The sequence below is a fragment of the Corylus avellana genome, chromosome 5 (genome assembly GCF_965113065.1).
Source record: "Corylus avellana chromosome 5, dhCorAvel1.hap1.2, whole genome shotgun sequence".
Lineage (NCBI taxonomy): Eukaryota > Viridiplantae > Streptophyta > Magnoliopsida > Fagales > Betulaceae > Corylus > Corylus avellana.
In genome coordinates, this window is record NC_142494.1 from 19,905,119 (window position 1) to 19,927,595 (window position 22,477).

The 22,477-nt window shown below is 38.2% G+C and overlaps 2 protein-coding genes across 3 annotated transcripts; one reads left to right on the forward strand and one right to left on the reverse strand.

Annotated features, from left to right (window-relative positions):
- Positions 1–6,641: 6,641 nt before the first annotated feature.
- On the forward strand, positions 6,642–11,948 carry LOC132182442 (F-box protein At4g00755). Its single transcript, XM_059595687.2, has 6 exons — positions 6,642–6,736; positions 7,170–7,341; positions 9,702–10,115; positions 10,218–10,396; positions 10,915–11,033; positions 11,465–11,948. Exons 2-6 carry the CDS (start codon positions 7,206–7,208, stop codon positions 11,694–11,696), a joined length of 1,080 nt encoding a protein of 359 aa, XP_059451670.2. The 5' UTR covers positions 6,642–6,736; positions 7,170–7,205; the 3' UTR covers positions 11,697–11,948.
- Positions 11,949–12,163: 215 nt separating this feature from the next.
- On the reverse strand, positions 12,164–21,204 carry SLK2 (SEUSS-like 2). Of its 2 annotated transcripts, XM_059595684.2 has the most exons (11): positions 21,104–21,204; positions 19,146–20,446; positions 18,248–18,379; positions 17,854–17,902; positions 16,632–16,846; positions 16,477–16,545; positions 15,524–15,624; positions 14,778–14,871; positions 14,612–14,681; positions 13,024–13,966; positions 12,164–12,400 (listed from the first exon to the last, which is right to left on the reverse strand). In XM_059595684.2, the coding sequence occupies exons 2-10, from the start codon at positions 20,097–20,099 to the stop codon at positions 13,065–13,067; spliced, it is 2,586 nt and encodes an 861-aa protein (XP_059451667.1). In that variant the 5' UTR covers positions 20,100–20,446; positions 21,104–21,204; the 3' UTR covers positions 12,164–12,400; positions 13,024–13,064. The 2 variants fall into 2 exon arrangements, with proteins under 2 accessions (XP_059451667.1, XP_059451666.1); XM_059595683.2 differs by lacking the exon at positions 12,164–12,400 and having other exon boundaries at positions 12,781–13,966.
- Between the last annotated feature and the right edge of the window lie 1,273 nt (positions 21,205–22,477).

A 22,477-nucleotide genomic window follows, 5' to 3' on the forward strand; every position in this document is an offset into this window, starting at 1 on the left:
ATTTTCCATTACTCTCCATCCCTTCCCCACACCATCATACTCTATATATTTTATATTTTCCCATCGTATACCAAAGTTTGTCTTTTTTTTTTCTTCTATCATTTGTTTTCCTTGTCTTATGGCAGATGCGATCATGTCCTAAGATGCCCTCCAAGCTCTTATTACTGAGACTGAAGCTCCAGGCTGGGATAATCTGAACCAGCTGAAAGTGCATGATGGTAATTCTACTGGTTAGGAGGGCTTTGTGTTTATTGGTAAACTTTTATCCTTGAAACCTCAAAATACCTATCATGTTCATACAACCTATCATCTGTGTGCAGTTTTGCAACACCTCTATCCATGGAGGTTCGAGCTCCCAACAAATATTTGTTCACAGTTCCGCAAGAAAGTCATTTCACAAATATCATTGCTCAAGGCCCTTGGAATGTCCAAGGCTCGCTTCTTCTACTTCAACCTTGGTCTCCATCTCTTGTTATTGATGAAGTGAAGCTCCTCCTCTGTCGATTCTGGGTGCAAGTCCATAATCTTCCCTATCAGAATATGACCACAAGGAATGCCATTAAGATTGGCAAAGGGATAGGTAAAATTTTGGAGTTAGATAATAACAACTCCATTGGACTCATCTGCAGTCAGTTCATACGGTTCAAGGTGGAAATCAACATTTCTCTACCTCTTGCTCCAGGGTTCCATATTCCTCGCCCAAGTGTGGAACCTTGTTGGGTCGAGTTCAAATATGAGCGTTTGGATGATTATTGTACTCTCTGCGGTCTTATTGCTCACAAGAAGAATGTCTGTCATGCTCCCCAAATTCTAATTCCTCCTGGGAAATATGACATTTCTCTTCATACTTCAACATATACCAGCCCAAGGATGGTCTCTATAGTTCATCAAGAGGACTCTGATTCAGGTATTTCTTCAGTAGCATCTGTTGGTAATTCACCAAGCAATGTTGAGCCCACTCACTTGCAACTTTCTCCAAGGCAAAAACAATCTCAAATGGTCCATCACATGTCTGCAAATATGGATGGCTCACATGCTTCCATGAACATTTCAAGCTCTTCCATCAACGTAACCCCAGCCATACACGTGGACTTGATGAGTCCCTCAAAGTCAAGTTTGTCTATTGTGTCTACAAAGCATCATCAATGGAAAAGTTTCTCTCACGCCCAATCTTTATGTCATCTAGAAGCCAAAGGTACTTCCTCTCACCTACCAACCCAATCTACTGTTTCCACATGCCCCTATCCTTTAATACATGATCCCTCATCCCAACACCCTTATTTCCACGCCTACCCTAATATCCCTCAGCTGGAAGCAACTTCATTTCTAGCTCATAAATATCTTGCAAACCATGTATACACTGCAGACCCCACACGCCCAACTCAACCCATTTTCCTTAGAGAATTCCTATCGAATTGGGCCCAGAACTCAAACAACCCTAGCCTGTTTGGCCAACCTCCCCCATTCAGTTTAACCCATCCCCTCACCCAAGGCCACACTTCCCCAATCAGTCCCACATACCTGCAGATTACCTAAAATACAGCTGCCCCACCCTCACGGAAAAGTGTAACCCACCCACACCAAACATCATGATTTCAACCATACTCTCATCACTAGCCCATTGTCTCACCCCCTGCCTCTCCTGATCCACCGTGCCTATCTGTCCAAATTCCCCATGCTACTACTACTGCCTTGACCATACGACCAATTGATAATAGTCCACCCACTCCACCTGCGGCTAGAGGCAAAGGAAAATCAAAGCTCATATCATCTGATAATGACATCCCGCTTGCATATTTGAAGAAAACTCGTTATGCGCAACATGATTCTACAGGTTCTCTCTCTAGCTTGGAAATGGCAGCTCTCTCTCTTACTGAGCTCCAAGACTCTCTCCCTCCTAGAGGACCCATTCAATCCTTTATGGCCAGCCCTCTCTACGGGAGTCATGGACAAAAATGGGAGTCTCTGCCTCAACCAGCTATGGACTTTGCTTCTGATATTTTTGCCACCTCTGCCTTGGCCGCTGAGATCCCTGCTTCTAGTTTGGAAGGGAATACCCCTCTAATTGCCTCTGTGGCTGCTACCCCAGCAATTTCACGCTGTTTTTATCAAGCTTTATGTGGAAGAAGGAGGCTATTTAATGATGTTGTGCATGGAAATGAGATGGATACTCAACCCTCTTCCCCTTATGCTACTTCTGATTAGGCTGATTTAGAGATTTTGGAGGTTGGCCCGGTGAGGCCACCTCCCCCTGCATGAAGTTTTTAGCCTGGAATTGTAGTGGGTTATCTCGTGCCACTACAATTCGTAGCTTAAGGGATAAACTTCGAATACATTCTCTTGATATCCTCTTTTTGTCTGAAACTAACTCAACCTTTACATGTTGTTGTTCTCAATAGTTTACATTTTTTTTTTATGGCCCATGCTCCTCCCACTGGTACTAAATGAGGGCTTTTGTTAGCATGGCATAATGGTGTAGATCTAAAATGTATTTCGACCACTGTTAATACAATAAATGTTTGGTGCTACTCTGATCCTCCTAAATAATCCATGGTTACTCTCTTGCATTTATGTTCCACCTGTTCATAAAAATAAATCTGGATTTTGGGATTCTCTCTTGGATGCGGGTAAGGGGTATGTTGGGCCTTGGCTTTGCATTGGTGACTTTAACATGATTATTTCCCAATCTAAAAAATATGGTGGTCGTCCTTATGCATGCTCCTCGACTAACCCATTTCATAATTTTCTGGACTCTTTTGGTATCATTGATCTAGGCTTTTCTGGTAATCCTTTTACCTGGTCTAATAAAAGGCAAGGTCGTCATCTTATTAAAGAACGTCTAGACCGAGGCATAGCAAATTCTCAATGGATTCATCTGTTTCCCCATTTCTCTGTTCAACATCTACCTGTGTACTCATCCGACCATAACCCAATTATCTTGGATACAGCTGCCTCTGATCTCTCTCTTCCTCGTCCCTTTAGATTTGAAGAATTTGGGACCTTTGACCCTTCTTGCAGTTGGGTTATTTCTAATGCTTGAGTTAGGTCGTTCCATGGCTCACCAGATTACATCCTTTCTAAGAAACTCAAAGCTACTAAGGCGGCTCTAAAAATCTGGAATTCCACTCAATTTGGGAATATCCAAAACGGATTGCTTCCACTCTTTGTCAACTTGATGTTATTCAGCAGTCTGTGCCTTCATGTCACTCTTTTGATCAAGAACTTAGTCTCCAACACAATTTCGATAATCTTCTTCTTCAGGAAGAATCTTTATGGAGAAATAAATCTAGAGAACTATGGCTCACATGCAAAGACCTGAATACGAAATTCTTCCATACTTCCACTATCACCGAAAGAAGGAGGAACGCTATTGACTTTTTAAAGTTGCCCTCTGGGGCATGGACCTCTGATCGTCCTGAAATAGGTAACTGTTTTACGTCTCATTTCAAGACTCTTTTTTCCTCTTCTGCTCCTAGTCTGGATGAGGATCTTTTATCTCTTTTTGATAACTGTATTTCCCTGAGGAAAATGCTTTCATTTGTGTTATTCTATCGAAACAAGAAATTTTCTCTGTCTTATCTAGGATTGGTTCTACAAAAGCTCCTGGCCCTGACGGGTTTACTGCACTCTTTTATAAGAAATACTAGAGCATTGTCAAGGATGTTGTGATTTCTAGCGTTTTGGAGTTCTTCAGAAATAATCATCTTCTAAAAGAGCAAAACCACTTTTTTATTGCTTTCATTCCTAAGCAATTGGGTGCTTCTTATGTACATAATTTTCGGCCTATCAGTCTGTGCAATATTATCTATCAAATTATTTACAAAATTTTGGCTAATAGATTTAAGGATTTGCTTCATCATTTTATCTCTGCTTACCAATCTGCTTTTGTTCCCTCTAGAAGTATTCAAGATAATTCCATTCTGGCCCATGAGCTCCTATATTCTCTCAAGTCAAAAAAAGGCCAAGGAGGCTTATGGCTATTAAAATTGATATGGAAAACGCATTTGACCGAATGGAATGGAGTTTTCTTCTAGCCATTTTATCCAAACTTGGGTTTCATCCAACTTGGATAAATTGGATCAGAATTCGTATCACTTCTCCCTCTTTCTCTATTCTTATTAATGGAAGTCCATTCGGTTTTTTTAGCCCAGCTAGAGGGCCTCGTCAAGGGGATCCTTTATCGCCCTTTCTCTTCATCATTGGCACTGAAGTCATCTCTCACTTGCTGCTCCGTCAGGAATCTCTAGATCTTCTTAAAGGCATCAAAATTGCTCGAAATTGCTCTCCAATTACTCATCTCCTTTTTGTGGATGATCTCATTATGTTTGCTAAAGCAACTTCTTCAGAGGCGAGTATTCTCAAGTCTTGCTTAAACAAATATTGCCTTTGGTCTGGACAAGCGATTACCACTTCCAAATCCTCTATCCATTTTAGCAAAAACATTGTCTCCTCTAGTATCAACAGCATTAGTAGGATTTTTCCCTTCAAGCAGGCATCAATCTCCTCCAAATATCTGGGTTTGCCTCTTTTCTTTGGTAAATTTAAAGCAACTGCTTTTCAGGATATCTTGGGGATAGTCTCAAACAAAATTGAGGGATGGTGTACCAAAACTCTATCTCTAGCTAGCCGCACTATTCTTATTAAATCAGTTGCGTCTACAATTCCCTCTTATGCTATGAGTACTTTTTTGCTCCCAATTTCTCTGAGCTCAACTCTTGATCGAAAATTTAAGAATTTTTAGTGGGGATTTCCAAAAGATAAATCCAAAATCTCTCTCTGAAATCTTGGATTTCCATCTACCTCCCGTGGGAATTGGGAGGTCTAGGCTTTCGCCGGATGCATGATTTTAATTTGGCTCTTATTGCCAAACTGGGTTGGAAATTACTCTCTAATTTTGATTGCCTCTGGGTCAAACAACTTCAGAACAAATACGTGAAATATGGGAATTTCCTATCCTCTTCTAGCCCTTCTTCGACTTCTTGGATATGGAAAGGCATTCAAAAATCCAAACCTTTTATTCTAGAGGGAGCCTGTCTAAAAGTCTCAAGTACCTCATCTTCCTCAATCTGGACCTCCAACTGGATTCCCACTATCCCTTCTTTCAAACCCAAGCCAAAATTTCCCAACAATCAAAATCTTCCCTCTTTTCATATTAAGGATCTAATCAATCCTCTTTTCCCCCAATGGAAATCCTCTTCTATCCATGCTCTATTTGACGACACCTCAGCCCAAGTGATTTTAAAGATTTGCATCTCCACGGATCTCGAGCCAAATTACATCTGGACACCGTCTTCCTTTGGACTTTTTTCCACCTCCTCAGCCTACCGCCTCATAAACTCGCATACATCCATTCATGTCCCCTCTTCTCTTCCCAATCAATTTTGAAAATCTTTATGGAAGCTTAATCTCAATGATAGGCTCAAGCTCTTTTTATGGAAAATTGCCTGGAATATTCTTCCAACAAAGGAGCAACTAAGTCACTTGTTTTCTTCCAAATCGGCTCCTTCATGTCCCCTATGTAAAGTGGAGGCTGACTCTATGCATCATTTATTCTTCAATTGTGTCTTTGCCAAAGTTGCTTGGTGTCACTCTTTCTGGCCCCTGAACTCTGCAGCCTTCAATTTCATTTCTATGGTAGATTGGATTAATATTATTATCTCTCCAGGTAGTTCTCTGGGTATTCCTCAAGTTGATCATCACAAGTTTCAAATCTTTGCCGTTGTAGCATGTGATATCTTATGGTTCTACAGGAATAAAGCTTTTCATGATGGTCTTTCTTTTGATGCTCGCAGTGTTTCTATTCATATCAATAAAATCTCTCTTGATTCCAAGCTTGGCAATCCAAGTCTCAAACCCCAGTGGAAAAATGGATCTCTCCTCCTCTCAACTGGTTCAACATTAACTTTGATACTGCTATCCGGGACTCCTTTTCTGTGTAGGCGGCTGTCTGTCGTGATTCTAATGGACATATTATGCACATGATCTCCCAAATTAGCCCTCCTTCTCTTCCAAACATGGGGGAAGCTCTAGCAACTCTTCTTGGGGTTTCTTTGGCTACTCAACTTCATATTGATCGTTTTATTCTGGAAGGCGATTCAGAGGTGGTGATCTCAGCTCTACAACTCCCACAAAAATCCAAAGACTGACGCGTCTCCAATGTCATTTCAAATACTATAGGTTCTATTCCTTCTGCTTCTTCTTGGTAAGTTAGGAAAGTTAATAGAAGTGCAAACTTTTGTACCCACTATGTGGCACGTTGGGCTGCCGCCAGATCTTTTTCTGGAAGCATTCCCTTTTCCTCTCTCTCTCTCTGTCTTTCGTCTATTTCTCTTGATAGCGGGAAAGACCCTCCTTATCTCGTTTGTTTCTTGTAATTTGGATTCTTTCAATGTACTTAAAAATAAAAAATAAAAAATAAAAAAACTACAATTTTTTTTTCTTTGTAACGTTGGAATATTTTTCAACCAAAAAAAACGAATAACATCCTCTAAATTTTTTTTTATCAAACCAACCAAATCCAACAACTAAATCACTTTATATAAAATTAAGCCTTTTTATTTATTTATTTTTCTGACAACTCTAATTTCCTGTATTCACCCTCAAGATATAAATTCTTATCCAGTCCAGAAATACTTATGAGATGTACCTTTTTTATTTTTGGTTTCACCAGGGTGTCCCGAAGCTAAACCCAGACCTCTCTGTGTTGCTTTAGATCCGTCTCTCCTCTGCAGAAAAGGTGAATTCCTTTCTTCCTCTTCCATTTCCACACTGTATACACTCTCGAATTCCTTTCTTCCTCTTCCATTTCCACACTATACTCTCTCTCCTCTCTGTGTTGTGTGTGCCCGTTAAGTTCTTTTTTCTTTTTCTTTTTTTCTTTTTTTTTTTTAAATTTTTTTTAATTTTTTATTTAATTGTGACATTGATGAATTTTCTCTTGCAAATTGCATGTAATATGATAAAAGGGGGTAAAATGTTTTCGGACAATTGTTATGTGTATTTCTCTCGTAATTTCGTTGAATTTTTAATTAAAACTATGATTTTTATTACGTTTTGCGTTGTTAATGAAAAAGGTTTTATTTCTCTCTCTCTCTCTCTCGCTTTCTTTTTTAAGAGAATCCTGATTTTTGCTAATATGCTTCTCACGGCGTTTTTCCAAAATTATTCAGGTTTCCAGTGGCTTGAAGGCTTCAATAACTGTTAATATGCCAAAAATGGATAATGGGCGTGACTTCATACAATGGCTTGGACCTGACATGTCCATAAAGATTCTCACCCATTTGGATGACCCATCTGACCTTGTCCGTGCTAGTTCTGTTTCGAGTTCTTGGCACCGATTTGGTAAGCTTATTGGGGGTTGAATAACCAAATTCAATTGGGTTTAATTAATGGTGTGTTGCTAGAAGTTTTATGTTCTTGTCACGAATTTGGTACCAACTCCTATGTCTCTTTTTCCATTGGAATTATCAGCTTGAATTTTAGGTTCTCATTGCTTGTTTAGCCAAAACGATTGAGGGTATTGGACGATGTAGGAGGCCTGTTTATATATATGGATAAAGGAGTAATGTACAGCTGCAGGATGCCGGATGCCGATACCTGTATTACTATGCTCAATTCAAGTTTGTCCTGTCAGACCAGCTTGTGAGTGTCGGTGATCCCCACGCATAACTTATGGTTAAGCAGAATAAAAATAAAAATAAAAAATAAAAAACTTATGGTTAAGCTTCCTCTTAGTTCTGTTAAGCCTGGCTCCTTGGAAATTTCATAGCTGATCACTGAACCTGTTGTGCGTGACTTGAATTACTCAGGTCAAAATCACATGGGCCCCGCACCATTTACTAAACTAATTTGGAGTTGTGTTTTGCTGACCGACTTTAATGCTTATAAAAGTCAGCAAGCAGAGCGTGGAGAAATTGGAGAAAAAGAGCCGCAATATCTCACTAGGATTTTCTCACTTTGTTGTGCCTTATGGCACTTAGAGAAAAAGAGAGTTTTTTCTTTGTTCTTCTCTCTTTTGTGTGAGAGTGAGATTTGGATGTATTGGGGCTTTGGATTTTTAATGGTTTTCTCCTTACTCTTTTGTACCCCATCTTTTGTTAGTGAATTTATCTTGGATTGTCTCCGCCAGTGGATGTAGGTTTGTTAAGCCGATCCACTTAAATCTTGGTGTCTTGTGTGATTGATTTATTTCTATTACACTCTTCTTTGCTTCTTTGGGAATCCTGAATTTAGATGATTGCACAGCAGAATCCATATCCTAGTTCGTACTCTTCTCGTGTTCTTGCTTGGTAGCCGGCGAGGCTTGGAATCTAGCTTGCCTAATTACCTTGAGTTGATGGCGTAAACCGCGAGGGGTGCCAACGCCCATAAAGCAAGGGGGAGAAACATATGACAGATATGGACAAGAAGGCAGTGATTGGGGTACTGTTGCAGGGAATGCTAGTCAGCTAACCGTATTATGTATCCCAAATGTGAATTTTCCCCCCGAAACATCTATTAAGCTTAGTTATCTAAATAAGGAACCGCATAATTGTTTCTGAGCAGGGAAGCCTTGGCTCCAGTAAGTGACCAATGTAAATAGGTTATAATGGTTTGAATGACATTTGTGTGTTTCAGTGATATTATTGCTAGGATTCTACTCTATATGGTAAAAGCATATACATGTGTTAGATCTAGCTTACTGCATTCCATTTAAGTCATTTCAAATGGTCCTACAAATAGGAGTGAGTGGCATAGCACTGACATGGGTCTTTTTCTCATGGCAGTTAAGTGTCTTGTTAAAAATAAAAGAAAAAAGAGTTCATAAAAGGAAATCATTTAGAATATAAACTGATTACAATCATTACAGTCATCTTTATCTTTTTTCTTCTTCTTGATAATGATGGCAGAGGAAAAATATTACAATGCAGTTTAATTACCTGTTCACAACCTTAATCCCTCTAAAGAACTTATCAATCAATAAGAATGACATCTTGACTGTTATTTGAGTGACAAAGAAAAGTAGCAACATCCTTATAAAAGTTTATAAAAATCGTGGAAAAGATGCCTCCAAGGCCCAAACTTTAATTTGGCATATGTTTAGATAATGTCAAGCCCTACTTATGAACATCCATAATTCAGTTTAAAATCTAGTTGGGTCTTACTTTGTATTTTTTATTTTTGTTGGTATTGAGTTTTATTTATGGGTTTCACTAGTTCTTTGGTTGGACTTACTAGTTTAACCCAAGGAATCCAAGTCCATCAGGGTTCAACATTAGATGTGTAACACCCCCTTTTTTGTAGGAAGTATACAAAAGAAAACACTAACTAGAAAGAGCAAATGCACCCCAATCATCTCAACCCAAAGAAACCTTTTAGCCTATAAGAATTACAGCCAAGGTGAAGTTCCCCACCACCCTGTTGTCCCACATAATCAAAATACCTCTTGAAGGCCCACATGATGACACCCCCAAAAAACTGTGCACCACCCTACGAGACATGAACCTTGCCTTAAAAGCCTAATCATCAAAGCCTTAAACCACCCAACCCTCATGAGATACCAAACAGAAAATACCGTTCACAGATACTGTTCACACAATGTTCATTCTACTTCATCAAGTTATCTTTTCATCATAACCTTGATTTAATTAATAAGTATGCCTTTGAACTATGTTAGGTAATGTTTTCTTGATTGATACTGATGTGGGTTAATCATCATGCAGTGATTGAACATGGCCTTTGTAAGCAGCTCTGCTTGAAAATGTTTCCTGAAATATCTAGTGCTACGCACATTATTGAAGTCAAGAACATGATAGAACCTGTGAATCTCAACATTGATGATTCTACAGAATGGGAGCGCCTTAAGAGGGATCATGGAGTGTATGCCTTCTTAGCCCGAGGTCTGACCCCAAGCATAAGAAAAGATTGCATATCAAAACCCATTAGTGCATCAAGCACTGATAATTATCCTGATGAAAGCATACAGAATACTTTGGAACCAAGGGATAGAGTTGGGCACAGAGCTTTTTATTGGTCTAGTAAAGGGGAAGGTGATCCCAGTGTTCCTGAGACATTAATCTATAAGTTGGTTGCCAAATTGTGTGTTGTTACCGAAATCGATGTTCAACCGTTCCAAGGTTAATTCTCACAGCCTGTAGATTTGTGTTGTAACTTTAATATGATTTGAGCTCGTGAACATTTTGCTAATTAACTGACAAAGACAAATTTGTTCACATCAGCATATTTTCAGCATGGCGTGCCTATATATTCACCTAAGGCTGTTCGATTCAGAATGGGCTATCCCAGAACTCCATTGATATTGGATGCTGACATCAGAGATGATTGGTTAGCTGCTCACAGTTGGATGGATGATGAGTTTGTTTGGACATATACTTCACCAGAATTTCCAATGGCTCAGGTGAGTAGCATTGTTTAACATGTTAGCTTACTTATTGTTCAGTGAGAATGGGGAGGTGGATAGGGATTCAATGGCACTTTCTTTTGGATACTAACTAAACAAAATTTACTAAGCCTAGATAAATAAGAATCACTTTTTGTAAGCACTGTCTTCTTGCTTGTAACATATATATATATATATATATATATATATATATATATATATATATATATATATATATATATATATATATATATATATATTCAATCCTGGAGATCCTAGACATGTCTATTTTAATACAAGTATAGCTATAGAACACTTGACCTGCAATCTCCCGTCATGATTTTTCTGGTATTTCGTATTTTAGCTTTTTAATCCTGGGATTGGCTCAATATGCTTTATGAAATGAATATTTTATCATCACTCTAGAATATAGTGGTAATATCTGTAAGGAAGCACATAGTTTTGAGTTTCAAAGGGCTCCGTGTTAGCTTGCAACTGCATTGGTAATATGTTTGCTTAACCATGTGATGAAACAGGAGAACTTCTTGCAAAAGTTCAAGTTACCAGAACCTGTTCTTTGCATTGGAGGGATTCTGCAGGTCGAGCTACTGGGTCGGGTTCAGAGACAAGAAATGGATGGATTATATTATATATGGTCAGTTTCTCAGTTCTCACTCGTTCTCTCTCTTCCCTCCCCCTGGTAATCATTGTTATCATATATATAGTGACCTATGGAAATTTGAGGAGGGACTGAGAAGTTTTTGCCAGTGATGTATGGAGCCGTGACTGTAAGTAAGATTGTCAGACGTATATCTCAAGTCCCACTCAAGAGCCAAATGAAACTCAAGACTCGAAATAATTAATGAAACTGTTTCTTATGGAAAAAAGTAATTAATGAAAATATAGATATATGCTTTCCTAGGAAAAGAGTGAAACTCGAGACTGGGAAGTAATTACTTTCTGAGGAAAAAAAAAGCGCACACACTTCTCTTTTAGTTTCAATAATTATTGTTTTAGCCTCTGAAAGTTGGATTCTATACTCATCTATTTGTTTCTTATACTCTGGACCATTCTTGCGTGGTGCAGTGTCTCGCATGTTCAAGTTGTGGGACAACTACTTTTACCACCATTTGATATTGAAGTTGATCCCTCGGGAAAATGTTCCTTAAAATACAACCCCGAAATGCAGTGTTGCACGTCTTCAACACAATTGACTGAGGGAGAGGCAAGTACACCTTCTCGCATTCGTACATTCCTGATGCAGCTGCTAGGGAATGGGGCAGTTGACGATGAGTCAGATGAGGAGCCACCGGCCTAAATTTGTAGTACCGACTTATTTTCCGTTTGTTTTCTGCTGTTTATATAAACCCAGCTGAGTCTGGACAGTACTATCATATCGTAATTAGATGATGTTGATCAGTGGAAACGCTTGTATTGATGCAAATTAGTGTCTTTAGAATTTGGAGTAATTCATCAAGGTGTATAGGTCGGTCTTTGACTCGTTTGCCCATGGTTTAATATGTCGCTTCTAAATAAGGCCATGAGAAATGGTATGCCTTTTACAATGTTACTTCTCTTTTTTCCTCGATCAATTTTGAGGAAGTATCGCAAAGGCCATGTTGGTCAGCATTTCAGGGCTACTTAGGCCCATGCAGGAGCAAACTGATTCATATTTCTCAATTTCTATACTAGTGTTATAATAATACAAAGTGAATTGAAATTCAGAGAGCCCAAATCACTCTCTTTCATAAAGTAAAGCATCTGAGAGACCAAAAACACCTCGTCTAAAGTGATATAGAAGCCATTTATTTTCTTGTGTAAGCTTGCGAGCATAGAGTTGTACGGGTTGCATAATACATGACACCATAAAACGCATTACAAGAGTTGTGCGTAAAAGGTTGTCAAGTTCCCTTGGCTCTAATGTATGTAAACAGTTGCAGCTAACATGAGTTTACAAATTAAGGAGTCCCTTCTAAAGCACTGGATCATCTTGCGAATAGTATCCTCGTAGCTTCCATATACCTACGAAAGGATAAGTATCAATACATACAAAATGGAATCAAATTGCTACCAAACAATAAATAGTTTCCAACATATTTTCCTTTGATTAGGGATTTTCCTAATCTGATCCAATAATAGATAAATTATATACGTGTCTTCCATTTGATAATTAGAAATGTCACATTCTCTTGGAGAAAAGCACGCCTAGGGTACGAAGGAAGAAGTGGAGGGGATGGGAAGAAATGTCAAATTCTCATGGGCACCCACAACCTGTTTATTTTCATCAGGAACAATGGAAATTTGACCAAACAATCAAGGATCAGGGTCTGGAAGGGGGCTATTGAAGCAGGCAGCTACAAAATGAAGCGGATTCACTTATACAAATGTGTAAAACTCGGGAATGAAACATGTAAATATCATAATTAATAGGAACCCGTTCATAGAGTTATTGTCCAATAGATTACACTTGCGCAAGACTTGGAGACAGAAAGCCATCAAAACAGATGTCTAATATACCTACTGAGTACAAGTGAGAGAAGTCGCAACAAATTCCGTGATTAATAGAATAAAAAAAAAAAAAGGGAGAAAGAGACCCAGCTATTTCAAATATCCTGTACAAAGATGTATGATGGATGGACACTTACCCAACAGATGCTAATAATTGATTGAAACCAATTTATGTTAGTCACGCCTTCCAGCCATAACCGATACTATCATCAAAGTCACCATTTAAAAACCCATTTTCCGTGAAGTCACTGGATATATCCGGAACTACTATATCATCCTGCAAATGAAGATTCTGTGGCAGATCTGGAGATCTCTGGTTGAATCCGTTATTGCCTCCAGCAGCAGAATCACTGTTTGAAGCAGCTTTGAAACTGTTGCTCCGACTTGGAGCCGGCCCATTACTTCCTGATGCATTGGCCATGGCTGCAGCTGCTGCCGTAGTGTTAGCTCCAAATCCCAATCCATTTCTTGCCACACTCCCATTTGCATTTGGCCCACCAAGGGATTGCTGTTGTGCACCTGAACTGTTAGTAGACATCTGCAGCAGGTGCTGCATCATCTGCTGTTGTAAGACCTGGTTACCATGGGGGGTCTGTGGATGGTTTTGTTGGAGTAGGTTATTACCGCTCAGTGAGCGCTGCTGCAGTTGCTGTGGCTGCTGCGGCTGCTGGGAAGGTAAATGGGGACTTGAAAAGGCACTTGCAGGTAAATTCTGCATGGATCCTGATATTAAAGCAGCTGTCCCTTGGAGGTTTGACGATGGACTCTGATTAGAATTATTGAAGGAAGATGAAGCCTCCTGTTGAAGTGAGTGAGAATTTGAATTCATAGGATTCTGCCTATTCTGGTAACTGGTCAGTGCCAGAGCAGCTTGTGCCGAACCACTTAAAGCTCCTCGACCAGCCATATTATGATTGTTGCTTATTTGGTTATTTAGACCGGGATGCAATGCCATTAATTTATTGAGGGTGTTCCGGTCAGTTGGAAGACCCTGAACATTTGCTAGTTGCTCCATCTCCTGCATCTTTTGCATCTGGAGCTTGGCTACAGAGGCATGTCGAGGATAACTTTTCAAGCCCTCTGCAAATAAAAGTCGCAATGAGGTCCAAGAAGGCCATGGTTACATAGTTAAAATAACTATTTCATACAGACACATAATAAATAAGGCAACTGTAACAACTAAGCACAGAACACCACCAGAAAACAATTTATAGCTGAAGAAATGAAGACAGTTTCCATAAATAGCATTTTTGTCGGCAGCTAATGAAAGTCGGAATGTCCACCAAGACCTGTTTAAATTTTACAAGAAGACTTCCCACCACTAAATGAAACGAGGACAACTACCACTTTGACGGAGGGGAAATGAACATAAAAGGAAAAGAGGTGGGAAGGAAATTGGGGTATAGTTAAGAGGATAAAATACCAACACAAGTTGCTTCAAAATTTTCCGTAACCAAGATAAAATCAAACTCGAGAATTGTACTGGCTTAAGCTTCTAAAAAGTTTTAGTATCATTATTCCATGCTTTGTGTATAAATATGAATAATCTCGTATCAAACTTCCAGCTCAGTAAACAGATAAAAGTTTGGATAAAATATCAAGTTGATGAGCTAAGTGCAAGTCCATAATTGAGTCAAAGGAGGAAGAAGTCTCAAAAAGATAATTAGCAAGCCAATTCTAAAGTTACAAAATGATATGTGATAACAAAAGCCAAAAAGAAATTACCAATTGGCCCGACTCTGTTATCCCGGCAGAAATCTATCAAATCTTTCATGCTATTGACAACTTCAGAGATCTGTAAAGAGTTGGAATTGACAACTATAGTAAAACTTAAGATAAAATATAACATATCAATTTTTTATACCCATGTCAGAAATAGATAAACACATACCTGCAAACACCTAACATATCTTTTGGAAAAACCCAAGTCATTCAATGACTGTAACTCCAAACTCTTCGCAAGCTGGCGCCCAGCTGTCAGCACCCTGAGGAAAAGCAATTGACATGACACCAGTGCTACCTCACAGAGTTTATGTTAGAACCAATCCCGCTCAAACCCAGACATAAGTAGCAGATCATTCTCTTTTTCTCAAAGGACCAGTCTAGGCTCAGTTCATAGCTATAACATGCAGGATTAAGTATATTACTATAATTAAATTGCACTCCATAGCAAGCAATCTACTCAGCATGCCCTTAACCCTCAAAGCTAAGTGAAAAGTGAGACCAAAAAGCTTTTCAAAAAAACCCTATGAGACTTTAATTTACTTGCTGGTGCCAGTATCCTTGCAGGACCGTATCATCCTTGCGGAGAATAGACATTACTGATACTCCCACTCATCCCATCACAAGTTTGAAGCACCTAAATGAGCAGCACATGCTTCAAACTTGGTTGCATTTTCAGCACGTGTCAAGAGGATGAGAGCAAGGGCAAATATCTCCAAATGATCCAACAGTACCTGCTTTTCCTTCCTTACCACAACCACCAAACCTAAAATGGGAGCTAGGACAGGACTCCTACACTACTAATGCACTAATCGAGTAAACTATCCAGTTGAAGAAACAAGCTTCAGCTAAAAAGGACTGAAGAAACAATATATCAAACCACACAGAAAATTTCTTATTGATTGATCTACTCACATATTGCTGTTTGTTTGCAGATCCTGCTGAGAAATCCCATCAGATCCACTTTCAGCAATTGTGCTCTGGCATTTCTGTGCAACCTGAACCAACTGGTTCACCTGCAATAGAAGGGTAATGAGTAGGTTATAGATGTTTATACTTAACATCCTCAAGCAGTCTGAGCAACATAAATAAATCTAGATAAAGAACCAGTGTGTATAAAATCATACACAAACTAGAACACTTAAAGCAGGGAACTGAATGGCAATCTAAAAATCAGTAAGAAAAAATCAAACTAGAAATTGACGCCTATGTTACAAATTAATGATTTCAGGGCTGAGCCTCTCATGAATAAACTAAATTTTAAGACAAATTCAACCTTTGAGCATGGGAATATGAATGGCAACTAACATTTTGTAGGAAAGATGTTTGGGGATTATAATGAACAGAGAAGTACAACATGACCAAAACTAATATTTTTTCACTATTCACATTAGACGTTAGTAGACCTCTTTTTTGGAGGAAGCTTTCCTGCTAACCCTATCTTTGGAAACAACTGAAACCTCTTCTTAACAATGAAAGGAAGCCCACCTTATTTCTCACACATTTTTTCAATCAATGGTACTTGTTAGAAAACAACACTTTCTTATAAGAATGTTTTGACAATTCCTAAGAAGTTGATGTCCTTAGTGTTTAGTCCTAATGTCATACAGTTGAGCTTTGAAACTTTTCTCATTAGGTTCTTTGAACTGTCTCCTATAGCCATTTCCCATTTTTTCTGGAAACAAATATCCCATATCATCTCTTGTGAGAGTTCCCAAAAAGTATCTAAAACAGCTCCCACTTTAAAGATCACAATCAACACACTGTAGCAGCAATATCAAGATTATTACTAGTCCGTGCATGCACTAGTTGACAAAATCATAATGTCAACCAAAAAGCAAGAGTTGATAAGGTAACAAAGTTAATACCTGTGGTGCAACCAACCTACGCGGAAGAAGCTCTTCATGCCGCCGTGCACAAAATTCCCAAGATAATATCTGCGAAAACATAAAATTTCCGGCAGACAATTAGTGCAAGACAGAGACTAACAACACTTGAGATGAGATTGGAATCTTTTTTTAACCTTCAAATCGTGGGTGAATATGATACGAAGCTGACCCTCACGAACAACACGAAGTTGCTCATAAACACTCTCTTGGACCGCTTTTCCATACTCTAACACCATTATTCCAGAAGAAAATCTATATTCCCGTGGCATGTCCAAAAACATAAGCTCATCAAGGACTCCACTGCCAAATTTGATCTCATTAAGTCTAGGAAGTACTTCAAAAGTTGCCTCTGTAAAAAGGAGAATTATTACTTAGATTTGATCAGAGATCCTCAAATGGTAACATCCCAACATGCAAACATTTCACGGAACTATAACATTAAAGGTGAAGCTGGATTCAAGACCTAGGCATGTGTGAGACAATATGATCAGTGGAATTACTGGATTTAATTTGAGATAGGGCCCCACCTTGGGCCCTTCATAGTTACCATTGCATGTTAACTTTATGTTATTTTTTGCATTAGGCTTCTGTCCCTTTTTGTCTCCATTGAGTTTCTTGAAATTTAAGGTAAAGGTTTTTCTTTATTCTTCTCGTTTTTTGGTTGTTGTAAGTTCTTGAGTTGTTGGATACAGGCAGCAGTCACAGTCCATGGGTCTTGTAACTAATTGGGTCTAACCAAGTCCTTTTGTAGCAGTTCAGTAGCCAAACTTATATTATAGGATTACTAAGTTTGGGGTCCTATTCTAATTAGAATAAGGAGTTGCCAGCAGCCTGTAAGTACCCACTTAACTATTGCAATCAGATAGAGTTCATTCAAAAGCTTTCCCTCTAAGTTATTTAAAAGGATTATGTGATGTATTCTAATCCTAGGTGCAGGGCCATGCGAAACCAAGTGCAGGGCCCTAGAACCTCTTTCTTCATTTTGTCAGCAGTCTTTCATTTTAAATTGGAAATTTCCCTCGGACTTCCACAAACTTATTTACAACATACCAAGGCTTCTCTGAACTTTCATTGAATTAATACAAATTAACTCAATGAGAAACTAAGTTTAACTCAAAAATAATTGTTATAATAAAGATATCTCTCCACCTATTTGAAATGCAAGAATATATTAATATTCATTAAGAATCTCTTTCGCTCTCATTAATACATAATATGTACCAGAACTAAATCCAGAAAAGGATTACCAACAGAAAAAGATATATAAACACAAGTCCAGAAAAATCAACAAAGCATGATCATGATAGGAAAGTCTTCCAATTAAAGCATTCTATACCATAATCCTAATTTTCTTACCAAATCCCCTTCCAGATTTGGAACCACAAATATCACACTGCCATGCATCCTGGCAACAAAACAAGAAACAAAAAAAATTAAGAAAAAACTTTTATATGTGCTAAACACAATCATGAAATTCAACAAGTATAGAGAAAATAACATTAAAATCTAAATACATGCAATTGATGAAGTTAACAAATCCATAATTACTACAGAAGCATGGATACAAGGTCCTTGTCAATTACATGAGAATCAACTCATGCAATGACTTTAAAGAAAATATTTCAATATTCATTATAGGATAAACTTTACATGAGGTCAGTCTAAGTGTTTATGCTATAAGCTATTTTCTCTATCTTTTAAAGGAAAAAAAAAAAAAAAAAAAAAAGATCATCGGAACAGAAAAACTGACCATAGATGCCTGGGGGAAAACACCAAGTGCATGATGCCCAACATTATCATATAATGACAAGCACCATCTTTTCTTTGCACGAGGAGAGTAATACTCTGCCACAAACTTCCTCCAGTACCCAATACTATTTTCCTGTGAAAAAAAGATAATAACAAAAAGCCCATTGAGCTTCAGAAGCACCTTAATTAACAAATAAAGTCAACATGGAGGTTCAGCATGTTCAAAAAAATATTAGGCCATCAAAACACAGAAATCTTGTGTAAATAAGGGAAGAATATTACCAAAATTCATATACAGCAGAAAAATATGTTTTACCCCATGAAGCACCAATACAAATATAATATGATACAGACACAGAAACGTATTTGAAAATCTAGGATGCAACGTGGCAGTGATATGTTAATTAATAAATATATAATGAATATTTCTAAATATTATGCTAGTATTTGTTTAAAAAAATAAATAACCAAAATCAATAGGCATAAAGCATGTATAACAATGAAACTACCTAGGATCCACAGTATCCATATTTGAGATTGATAGAATTTTAAAATCTTGAATCTTTCTTTCTAAAATACTAGAGAATCATTTAACATTTAGAACCTTTTTTTCTTAAGGATATCCAACTTTCACCTCAACAAATATCTTTGCCATATTCATGCCCGGTCCCAGCAGAATCCCATCATATTTGTCAAAAGAATTAAAAAAATAAATTTTCTTTGTTTACAGATAAATATCTGATCCTATTCCACATCTGAGACGCATTCCACCATATCCAAATACACATTTGGATATTGCGGAGAATATATTGGATATGATTCAGATCATAAGGAGGTTATTTCAACATATCTGTTCTTTATAGGTCTTACAAGATAAAGATATAAAAGCAAGTAGTCACCTGTGGCCGTTGCCATTGATGAAATAGGTATTGCATCAGCCGACGAGCACATACACCACTAACACCACTATCATATGGCCGCTTCATGGCTGATACTGGCGGCATTGCCTGTTGTTGCAGTTGATGCCTCAACTGCATCTGCTGCTGCTGCTGCTGCTGCTGTTGCTGCAACTGGGCTCTCTGCAACTGTGGCATAGACTGCAGAATCTGTTGTTGTTGTTGCTGCTGCTGCCTTAGCCTCTGCTGCTGAAGCAAGGCTTGTAACTGTGGGTTACGGCCTTGGAATTGCATGGGGTCTTGTCTCTGCAATAGCTGTTGTAACACCTGCTGCTGCAAGATATCTTCTTGCTTGATATCTAACCGAGGTTTCTTCTGCACCTGGGATAAATTATTTGGATCCTGAATGAAAGCTCCAATGCGGGCACCCATGGAAAGTGAAGGTTGGCCAGTTTGTGATGTAGGTAATGATGTAGCACTTGAAGCCCCCAGTGGCTGGTGCTGATTGTGCTGCACATGTTGCGAATTCTGGTCTTGATGAGAATTTTGCTGCACTACAGAAGACCCGTCCATAACTGATGAGCCCGTAATACTAATATTATTAGATGAGAAGGACATAGGCGATGCAGGTAAACGCATGTAAGACTCCGTATTGATGCTTGCACTTCTTTGCAAATGGGGACCTCCGGAAAGTGCAGAGTTTGCATCTGTGACCAAAGAACTCGCCCCAACACTTGGTCCGGAGTTTGCCACACTGTTCAACGCAGCATTGTTCATATCCCCCGAAACCGGACCCAGATTTGAACGCCCAGTTCCAGGAATTGAATTAGAAGAGTTCCCAAAAGACGAGCTCAAGTGCGAGTTAACTACAACCTGGGACTGCCCATCTCCCTGGAAGAATATTCCAGAACTTGAGGAAGATTGGGTTAACCCTCCAGCCACCCGAGAAGGTGCCATGGGGGGCACCACCCCTTGGTGGCTGGAGTCTAAGTAGCTCTCCAGAGCCAGATCTAACTAGGGTTTATATTTACTAAAGCAAATACGCTCAACCCACTTATTATGATCCAAAAACAAAAACCGTATTAAAAAAAAAGCCTAAAATAGCTCCACAAAGACAGCATGGAAAGCTAAAAATAGTAGTGCATTCCCCACTTCACCAACCAAAGATAAAACACTATTTGAACCCTTGTATCCCAGATTTCACCACTCAAGGTACAATTTTTACAAATCTACAAGCTCTAGTGCGTTCCAACTGCTCGCAAAGTTTCATTCTGTTTGAGCTTTCAACAATTTGTAATTGGGATCTAAAATGAACAAACCAAACAACATTAGCCGTAGAAAAGGACAAGAAAAAAACTAGCTAAAAATAGAAATAAACACGAAAAATTTGTTAACTGCCTCACCCCGTTAAATTAAAGACTGAAATTAGGCCTAAAGACATCGAAAATCACTCTCAAACTAGCCCTTGGAAAAAGCGGAAATAAAAAATATATATATCGAAATAATTCGAACAAAACCCTAACTTTTAACCCCAAACAGTGTCTTTAGCATATACAGCAAAATTCCAAAAACTTTATAAACTAAATGCGCGAAACAACGATCGAATTGCAAGACCGAAATATTAAACTAAAAAATAAGCCATTAATCAAATTTAGCCCCAATTTTGTCGTTCCAAGAGTCATAAGCTGCGATCGAAGGCCTAAATAGCTCAAATCGAATAAGAAATTGCACAAAGTTTTAACTCTAAACCCCACTAATTAAACATACTAAACTGCATTAGAGAATCATTAGCCAGTAAAACTACAAGATCAGGAGCTACCAAACAAAAAGTTTTTTTAAAAAAAAAAGAGCTTTTACAGTCTCAGAGATCGATTAAAGCAAAATTATATTACTTAAACTACCACCAAAAATCAGGTGAAAAACAAAAAACACAGTAATTAAAATGAAGACCGGCCACTGACCTTTGAAACGCGAGCTAAGAAAAACGCTTTATTTTTTTTTTTTTGGCTGCTTTTCTATGCTTTCTACAAAACTGCGAAATCGCCAAGAGAGAGAAAGAGAGGAAGTTCTGGTTGAGGCTGCTTATATATACCTAGCGGGAATTGCAGAGGGGGGCTTTACCGGCTGCACCAGTATCCAGACCCATGCCACCGGCTGTACCCGGGGCACCTTTGTACACGTGTTGTGTCCTGATCGCAAGACACAGTCGGTGTTAGATCGCCACGGTCACGAGCGAGTCCTGCATGACGTGGCGGGATCTCATTAGTTAACAAAGTTTGCCTATCCTAGATCTTAAGGACGTTTCCTGAGTACAGTCTCCATTAGACATTGTACGCTGCAGCTGAGGTATAAAAAAGTTCATAGGACACCAATCCGCCACGTCATTCACTTGGGATAAATATGGTATTTTGTTTAGTTTAGGGGTAGTATGGTATATAGATTAGGGAGGTGTACTATATGTTTTAACTATTAAATTAAACAAAATAGGTTAACGGATACTGTGCCAAAAAAGAAAAAGGGCTGCGGATAGAGACAGACCGTCTGATTGCCACGTGTGAATACACGCATAATAAAAACAAGGCCTCGTGCGGCTTCTACTGCTGGAAGCTCAAACTCCTGCATACATAATCTATTTTTCAATCCGACTTTTTATTTTATTTTAATTCTTGCTAATTTTAATGAGTAATGATATTTATAATTTCATCAGTGATTTAATCAGCATGAAAATCAGTCATTTAATCAACACTTAAAAAAAAATTAAGTGCCCTAAAAAGACATGATCCCAAACAAATATAACGTCATTTTAATTGAATGACAGTCGTATTATAATCTACTAAATAATAGTTATAAGTCTTTGTTTAGTTTCTAATCTTGAGGACAATTGGGATGAAGTTGTTTCTAATCCTTAGATGTTATATAAATAGGGAAAATACAGAAAACGAAAATGCTCCTAAGGTGTGTTACAACGTCACTTTCCTTAAAAAAATATTTGCCCCCACCAGAATTGGTATGCAACAGGGTTTACAGCAAATTTTTCTCCAGGATATAATGCAGCCTAGAAACTTCTGTATTATAACTACATTCTGCACAAACGAAGTTAAAACCCGAAAATACCCTGAAATTTTCTATTCTAATCAGAGACCAAAAAATAAAAGGATAATGCTTTTTTAAAAAAAAATTCAAACAAATAGATTAAAGAGAATTGAATTGTCATAGATAATTATCCATTCTCAGATAATTTCGAATTTCAAAAAAAAATTGTTATTTTGAATTTCGAAGATAAAATTGCTGTTTTGAATTTCGAAATAAAACAAAGATATTAAAGATAATTGAAT